Source organism: Apis dorsata, unplaced genomic scaffold, assembly GCF_000469605.1.
Source record: "Apis dorsata unplaced genomic scaffold, Apis dorsata 1.3 scaffold_78, whole genome shotgun sequence".
Taxonomy (NCBI): Eukaryota; Metazoa; Arthropoda; class Insecta; order Hymenoptera; family Apidae; genus Apis; species Apis dorsata.
Window position 1 is genome coordinate 681877 of NW_006263376.1, and position 9291 is coordinate 691167.

General features: G+C 30.7%; 2 protein-coding genes across 4 annotated transcripts in view; one reads left to right on the forward strand and one right to left on the reverse strand.

Annotated features, from left to right (window-relative positions):
- Nucleotides 1–421: 421 nt before the first annotated feature.
- LOC102671111 (popeye domain-containing protein 3-like) lies at nucleotides 422–5275 on the reverse strand. The gene is made up of 8 exons (XM_006610814.2): nucleotides 5195–5275; nucleotides 4090–4313; nucleotides 3839–3973; nucleotides 3561–3742; nucleotides 2997–3236; nucleotides 2779–2931; nucleotides 2527–2665; nucleotides 422–2407 (listed from the first exon to the last, which is right to left on the reverse strand). Exons 2-8 carry the CDS (start codon nucleotides 4142–4144, stop codon nucleotides 2235–2237), a joined length of 1077 nt encoding a protein of 358 aa, XP_006610877.1. The 5' UTR covers nucleotides 4145–4313; nucleotides 5195–5275; the 3' UTR covers nucleotides 422–2234.
- Nucleotides 5276–5925: 650 nt separating this feature from the next.
- Nucleotides 5926–9291, forward strand: part of LOC102670794 (elongation factor 1-alpha) — a 7733-nt gene continuing 4367 nt past the window's right edge. The window contains exon 1 of one of the 3 annotated variants that reach the window (XM_006610810.1): nucleotides 5926–6140. The gene's annotated coding sequence lies outside the window, so the exon portion shown is untranslated. Of the gene's footprint in view, nucleotides 6141–6264; nucleotides 6630–7311; nucleotides 7335–9291 lie in introns of those variants that run through there. The other 2 variants (XM_006610811.2, XM_006610812.2) reach the window with 2 other exon arrangements.

Below are 9291 nucleotides of genomic sequence, written 5' to 3' on the forward strand. Positions count from 1 at the left end.
TTAATCTTCTCCAAGTGAATAAATTTTTGTAAACAAATGATAATAATTTGTTACTTTCACTTGTTTTTATTCGATTCGATCGAAGAAAATATATGTTGCAATTTATTGACAATTGCATTTGGAAATAAAAAAAAATGAATATTTATAACATAGCTATATATATCCAATAAAATAATAAATATTTCTCATTGTTATATTATTTAGTAATTGATGAACGTGACGATGATTTAGAAATTCTATTTCTTATAGAAACATTAAAAAAACATTATAAAAGTGAAATAGATAACTTTTACTAATCGTGTTAGTTAAAAAATTAATTTCGATGCAATTATTTTTTTTTCAGATTAATCACGTACAATTTTTTAATTAGAAATAAAGATTGACGGATGAATGATTAATGACGATAAATAATCATTACAAATTTTCGTTCTCATTCATTGTATTCATTGACAACAAGAAAATAGTAATTAAAATTTGTACAAAACACGTATTTAAATACTACAAACTATCTCGATCATATCGATCGTTCCTCCATATTGCCATCAGTGTGATGCTACGTTGTGTGCAAAATTAACAATGTATATATACATCAGACCCTGCTCTTATTAATTATTTATATAGTTTAGCATATAAATTACAAACACGCAGATATTATAAAATCGAGTAAACATTTTTAATAAAAAATTCACAATAAATAGTACCTTCAATAGTAATCTATATCTCGTAGAATTTGAAAGAAAACATAAAAATCTTAACAAAATCCTAAAACAAATTCTTTGTCAAAAGATAAAATGCAATAAAAAAAAATATTTAAAAAGAAAACATTAAAGATAAATAAAATATTTTTCTTATATAGGATTGTATACAATATGCACTTATGCATTCTATATAAATTTGTGCATTATAAAATACAAAGCCCTTCGTGCATTTATCCTTGTATATATGTATAATCGCTTAATCTTAATTGCAACAACTTGTATCAACATTTTTCCATTTGTTTTATATATATATATATATATGTGCAATACGTACAATTACACTTTAAAATCGCTATAAAATTCTAACTATATGTGTATATGAATTTCGCAAACAAATATCTCCTATAAAAAATATTCACCATATTATACAACATACATTAATGATAGACAAAAACAAACGATTTGTACAGTGATCTACGAAAGCTCCTAATTAGTAGAAAATTTTGTTTATAAAATAATTCGTGCATTTATCTAAGGAACAGTTATAAACTCTCAATCTTTATCGCGCGATGTAATTAAATGATAATAATTTATCTTTAAATATCTTATTATATAATAAGCACTTAAACGCAATTAACTGTAGTTGTTTGATCGTTATGTTAATTGTGTAGCCACAATGGATTATGGATTAACAAGGTTGTTAATATCACGATAGTTACATCCATATTCGCGGTATCTTAATATTATTTCTCAAAATTGTAACTTACATATATTTGAAATTTAAAAAATTTACGTGAAAACGCTTCTTGAAAATTCATTTTAAAAATAAATGAAATTATAACACGTACGTCAATTTATTAAATTTCATAAATTTCATAAAAATGCATTTTGAACACTACACCTGAGATTTCGATGCGTCTTAAGGTGGGTGTATCTTAACATATTATATTTTAATAGGCAACACTTTCCATCCACATGATTTGATATACAGTAAATGTAGACCCACTTTTATTGTTCGAGTAAACATTATAGGATCCGTTCGTTTTACGAATTAGAGATTATATCTTTATTCCACTTGGTGTTCATTCACTTAGGCTATCTATGATTTTTTTTTCTTTCATACTACAACTTTAAATAGTTTTATCTACTTAATATAATTATATATTGTTATATGAAGTAAAATATAATTTATTTGTTTCAAGCTATATTTGTGCAAATGAAACGGCATTTCTTTGAAAATGTTATGATAAGATTTCCAGATTTTATAAGTGAAAAATGTTTCGTTTGTCAAATTGATTAATTTGTTCATTCGTATCGTTCACAGATCCAAAGACGTAATAAACAGCACTTTTGAATAATTTTTGAATAATTTAAAAAATTTAAAAAAGAGTTTTTTTTTTTATATAGATCGAATTATTGTTTCTGTATAATTTTTGTTAAAAATATAAAGTGTTCATTTTAATATGCAATACCTTAACGCGGACACTAATCGCTGTCTTCTTCGTAAAATGTGTCCGGCGTTAAGGAAGCTTCCTGCTATTCTTCGTCCACAATCTCGCAACTGTGATACTTGCTCGATGAATCTAACCAACTTTCCACACCACTTGATGCCAAATCGTCACAGGATGGCATTTCAGGAAGAGGTTCCATGTTTGGTACTCCTTTCTTCGACAGATTATTTGCTGGACGATCTTTTAAATTAGAAATACCTGCGAAAATTATTAATTATTTAGATAATTATAGATTATTAATAAAAAGGAATATATTTACAAATTATTATTTCTCCTTTCTTCAATTAAAAATTCTTTCTTCAATATAAAAGGATTACCATTATCGGAAGATGATTCTTTTCTACGAATCAATGCTTGTCTGGATGCTCTTGGACTTCTATATTCACCGCTTATCGTTAATCCTGCACTGATCGTTGGAAGTCTTATATCCAAATGTGATCCTTTATCTGTAACAATCTAACCAAAAATTAGGCTGAGAACGAAATGTCCTCGAGGCAATAGTCTTTGATTCGATTCGATTGTAGATGAAAAAAATATTAACAATTTCGATAATTAGTAACTACTGTTACCTTATTGTTCATAGCGTACAATTTTGTTGCGATGTCTCTGGCAACCAGCGTTGTTAAAACTGTCGCAAGATATGCTTCTTTTACTAAAAGATATTCTAATGCAGATCTTTGCCAATATAAATATCTACACGAGCTTGCGGCAACAATCGTCACCTAAAAAACAATTAAATTACAATTATTTCAAATAATATCCTACTTTTTTTCAATTTTTTAGTTACCTTAAATTTGTCATCGACAGATGCTCGAGAACTTTCGAATTCGGGTGAATCTAAAAATTCGCAAGGCAGAATAGGATGTAAGAAATTCGAATCACTAAGAACATTCACTTTGCCGCTCAACAATAATCCCAATCTGTCGGTACGCGTTAAATTTTGCATTGCGTACGCTTCACCAGCGTGCAAAGACATTATCGATGCAAATTCTGGAGATACCAATCTTTTAAATTGCAGCCGAGATACCTATTTTTAAAAGAAATGTCAGCCAACTTTTATTTATAATCATTGAATGATGCAATGATTCCTTATAAACTTTCTTTCCTTTGAAATTTCATTTTATACAGTCAATGTTTACGATGTTCTCCCATTACAAATATACATCATAAATATTATTTTGTTACGAGAATAATATTTAAAAACTTTTGTCACATTTAAATTAACAACAGGAAAACAATAATTTTACGTTAAAAACGTTCGATAATAATCTACAGACACGCGAAAGATTAAGGAGTTGAATCGCGTGAGTAATCATTGTTTTTTAATATATTCACTTTTTAAAGTACTCACTTTAAAGGGATAGAAAAGCGTATGATACGCTTCCTCTAATTCAGGATCGAAACGGACCGGTCTCATTTGATAAACGATATAAACCAATTGACCGATGTTTAGCACCAAGAAACTAAAATTCCAAGAGAAAATATCCGGTGCGCAAATCACGTGCCATGCCCAACCAGATAATAACATAAAACCTAAAACAAATGAATTCGAAAAATGAAATGTTATTAAAATTCTAAATACCTGTAAAAACTTTCACTAGTCGCTGAAAGAATAGTAAATCAACTTACCTATTATTAAAACAGAATGCATGAATAATATCCCTTTTCTAGAGGAGGGCGCCGAATATGACAACACAAAGCAAAAATTCGCCAATTGAAATAATATATGCTGCGGTTGCTGCCATAAACATAATGCCGTGTTACCTGAAAATAGTACAAAAAAAAAAAACAAAATTGTATTTTAAAAAATTTGTACACTTTAATAATCACAGATTACAGAAATTACATATGAGGAAAACAAATATAGCGTTAAATTTTACCTAATGCGGTGATATTATACGAGGGAAGAGGATCGTGTCCAAGTCCAGGACTCATGTTGACTAAATCGCTATCGATGAATGATGTAAAGGGAAAGAGAAGAACGATGAATCTCTAACAGCTACTCGTTCCTAGCATCCATGCTCACTGGTTTGTTTTGGTGAAATTTACCAGTCTCGAAACAGGGGCGCGGCGTATGCCACCCCCTTTGGCGCTTGCGTCAACTCTTAAGATCGATTCGATTCCGTGTTGATGATGCAAATGATTTTTAACAAGTTATATCCATCGTAGGCAAGTTAGAAACTCGTTGATAAAATTGATTGTACGAAATATTTTTATCGCGATAGGATAGATGATTTTTCATAGATAAATTTAAGAATTAACTCCATGTATTTATATTTTGAAAATTGAATATTTGCAAAAGAAAATAACATTTGAAAATAATAAAATTAAAATTCCAATTTTTAAAATTAATATCGATACTTATTAAATATATCATAATTCTTAAAAATTAAATCCGTCCAATTTCTCTATTTCTTATTTCTTCATTATTAATATCGGTATTCCAAGAATTCACAGATCGAGAAGATTTTACAAATCTTATGATTCTTTCTTGAAAATCTCTTAATGTGAATACTTAGAAACACCTGTTCCTCCTCGTCTAAATTTCCTAATTTTATATTCTATATTCTAAGCTATATTCTATTCTTCTTATTTAGAATATTATGATAATATAGTATTTTTAAGTCCGAAGATAGTTATTTTTTAGTTTTTAAATTATTTTTAGGATTACATCAAACTAAAATCTGAAATCAGTAAAAGTGTCAAATAATAGCTAATGAAATCACGTAGCTACGAATATCAAAAATTGCTAAGGATACGGTTTTTTAATAGATAGAAATTTTGAAATTGAACTTTATAAGTGATCGAAATATATAATATTATATCTTTGTCATTCTTTTCATATTAGATATTATATTATAATCATTTAATAATCTTTTCTCTTCTTTATAATTATAATAAATATTTGTTGAGTTAATTTTTTATAAATACAAGAATCATAATCATAATAATCAATTATTAAATAGTAAGAATAAAAAATCATACTTTCTTCATTTCACTTGATCCAATTCACATCTTGCGTTATCAAATGAACATCAACAAGATTGAAACCGCACAAATTGTACAATATAATTTATTATTCGACATAATATACACAATATAAATCATTATATAATCTTCGAATAATTATTCGTTAGATCAGGAATTAATTTAAAGGATGATCGATAAAACATTTTTCAAAATCTACAGAAAATTGTTAAATAAAAAATTAATGATATATTTGGTGAAAATTAGGTTAAAATGAAAAAATGTATATATATATTAAGTAAAAAATGAAAAATTAATAATGCAAAGTAACAAATATGTTATATTAAGAAAAAAAACAAATAAAAATAAGAAAATATTAAAATATACGAGAATAATAAACGAAATAAAAATTCGAAGTAAGATTCACCATGCTTATTAAAACGATATCTGACACCATCGAGAAAAAGTTGTAGAAAGAGGGTCAACGTCTTGAACAATCGTTCGAGCAAATATACGCGTTCGTCAATCTAATAGAAGATTGCATCCGTCGCGAGAGGTCGCAAGCATACGCTCGGCCGCTCGGTTGTAATACACCGACCGAGGTTTCATCCGACTGTTCAGAAATCTACATTCTCACGGATGCATCATCGGTCAAGACCGTGCAACGCTACGGTAGGTTTGGGGAAAAATAGACGGTCGAGACTGGCCCGTCCAATCGGGTTTGCGGACCACCATCGTCTATCCCGATAGCACATGCGCTTTTCACCCTTGGCCAGAGGCTACGCCAGCAGATGACACTACGATTTCACCCCAGCTTCCTCCTCTCGCTCTCCTCTCGCCCTTTCTTCTTCTCTCCTTCTGCAACTCTCTCTGTCACCGTGTCCCGTCCTAGTGGCTAGAAGCGACCACGGAAATACGTGCGATACCACGCGGATTTTCCAGCCTCTCCATCCCGTCGATACCGGTGAGTAAAGTCATACCAATTCAACTTTGGTCGAAACGATTTTACGAGATAACGCGATGCACGAGAGATTCATCTTGAACCTGAAATAGAATATCCTATAAGAGAGCAACGCGGAAGTTAATCAGAGCCGGCCGCTTGCCGACATATTGATTCGGTGCAAATCCGCCCTGTGCATATATTTCGCGTTATTTCACCAATAATCAATCAATTCGATATTTTTCCAGTTGATTCGTTCCGTGTACATGATTTTATAATCAAGGATATTGGTAGAAAGAAATAGTCGGTTGGGTAGAGTAGCAGTAGGCGAGGACCGGGGACTTGGCGAGAAGTGCGCCACTAGTTGGTTACCGCGGCCATTACGCGAGCGGTCGAAGGCGATCGTTGCGCGACGATATTGCACTAGTTTGATTCGTGTTTACAAGACTAGATCGAATCATCACTAATCTTTTTACTTTGTGTTCAATTTTCCAAAATTCTGTTGGGAAATAGGTAAGCGTATAAGAATTCGTTTTAACAGTGGACCGGCTATTTCATCTCGCCTTAACCTCTTTACCCCCGAACAACAGCAGTTGCATCATACGAGTTGCGTGTCGAAATGTCGCGAAATGTATACGATTCTACGATGAGGAAATTGAGATCGATGAATCGTGTAATTCTTTCGAGAAATTCTCGAATGTTTGAAGTAGTTCGATAGGCGATGCAAGAATCGCGAGCTTGAAATTGTTGGTCGCGAAATGGCTGCTTCGCTCGGTCGCTCCGACTATTATTAGAAGAGGCCGGCGTATGCGAATCGTTGCACGCTATCGAACGTGTGCGCTTCATTAGCGTGATTCTGCGGGATCGTTGAGTCGTTCGAGTTTTATTCTATCTAAAATTTGTGGGAAAAGTGAAAATGTGAAAGAAGAAAAAATAATATAATATAATAATTTAAAAGAAGAAAGTGATAACGATAAATAATAGAATTTGAAATAATATCGATCGAAAGTGAGGATTGGATCGCGAGAATCAATTTTTCGTCGAGTGAAAATTAAAACAGAAAGAGAATCTGATCTTTTTTTTTTTTTTTTTTTTCAGTTAGGACTCGAGTGAATAAGCGCGCATACTCGTACCGATGGTATTTTCGATGTGGCCCGCATGGGGCCCTTTCGTCGAATCAATACCCTTCGCGGTTCGCCAGCTAGCCTCCGTTGACACGTAAATATTAATTGTTCCTTCGATAGTCGATAACGTGCAACGAACTCTATTCGAACGAGCAATTACGAAGTGATGTAAGCAATAATCCGGGAGAAATCAGATTATAATCCGATCGAGTAATCGTGACCGCCCATTGCGATCGAGTATTTACCTTGAAGAAAAAAGTGTTACGCAGTCTATCGATCATGCTCAACGAAACTTCACTCGTTTTTTTTTTTTAATAATCAAATATTTGTATCTAATAATATATTTTTAACTTGAAAATTATAAGATTCGATCATTTTGTTAAATTATTTTATAGAAGGTGTTAATATTAACGAGATGTAATGGATCGTAAAGTGAATATTTGAAATTTAATGGAAAAAATGAATAATTTCAATTTGGCTCATTGGAGAAAGATAGTTACATAGGAAGTGTGTTCTTGAAGGGTTGCTATTCAATTTGTAAGTCTTTATCAACAATCTTTTACGCAACGAGGCGAAGATAGGATAAAGTCAACGAAGCAATTTTTTTTAGAATGTTTATAATATGAAACGAAGTATCTCGTATAAGTTTTAGAAAAAATTGTATCTAACTTCAAATTTTCGTGTAATTTAAAAATTTAACGATCGAATCGAAATTTTTTCAATTTTAGAATTTGTTTCATATATCTTTTCGATATTTTTTTTCTTACGTATTTCATCTAAATTATTATTAGATATATTTAATTTATCCAATCTTCTCAGATATCATTTAGATAAAATTTCAATTTGATAAATTTCAAATCATAATGAATGTTTTACGAGCTTAATTTCATACATTCATTGAACGCAAATTATTCTAAATAGCTACATGATTCGTTGAATTCGAGCAATCGATACAGCTCCTTGTCACTGTGTGAAGCGTACACATAAACGTGTCAACGCAAGAAACGTTTGTTACGTAACTGATATTTGAGTACTTTTTTCAATGAATACAAATAATATTTCTTGTGACTTAAAATCATGAGCTGAAAAAAAGAAGACTATAATTATCGTCGAGTTTATCGTATTGTACATACTATTGCATTTATAAAAAGAAGATAAATTATCATAGAAAAAAAATCCTTTAATAAACTTTATTAAATGATAAATTTATACAACACTTTATATATTCTTATTATTGAATTAAATTCTCAATAGAGATACGTATTAATTGTTTTTCACGTTCAATTGTTTAATATTATTTTCATAAATGTTATAGCGATTTAATTTTAAGATATAATATTTCTATCGTGTGACAAAATGAAACACAGAATTAAGACAATTACGATCACGCAAGTTAACGAAAAACTGTTGCCGACCATCTGGAATATTTGGTATGCTAGTAGTATAAGCAAGCGTACGATCAGCCGTGATCCGTACAGTTGGTTGGTTGGTCGCGAATCAATGTTTCGACGTATTCCCATGCGAATAACGAATAATTTCCGTGATATCGAATTCCAATCAATCATTAATGACATATACCGCCAATTATACGTAAATGAACAGAGATATACACGAGATGGATTAATTCGGTGAATCCAGTGATTTCTCTCTCGTCGCTTTTGCTTCGCGTTCAGTCATAAAAATTGGCTACATAATAAAATAAATCAATAATACGTATTTAAAAAATGATATTTAGTATATGAAATTAGTATGTAAAAATAATGGTTACGTTAGAATTTAAAATTTCGAAGGAATCGGTATAAAATTAATTTAAAATGAACTATCGATTAGAACATATATGTGCATCTGGGGTCTATCTTTGGTCGACGGTGGTCAAGCTTTATTTATATCGTGTCAAAAGAAAGTTGTAATCGAGAGTAAAAATCTTAAAAGTTTAAAGTTAAAAAGGTGTATTAAAAAAAAAAAAAAATAATTATTTTTATACGAATAAAATATCGTTAAAGTTTCTTCTCTCTCTCTCTCTCTCTCTCTCTCTCTCTCTCTCTCTCTCT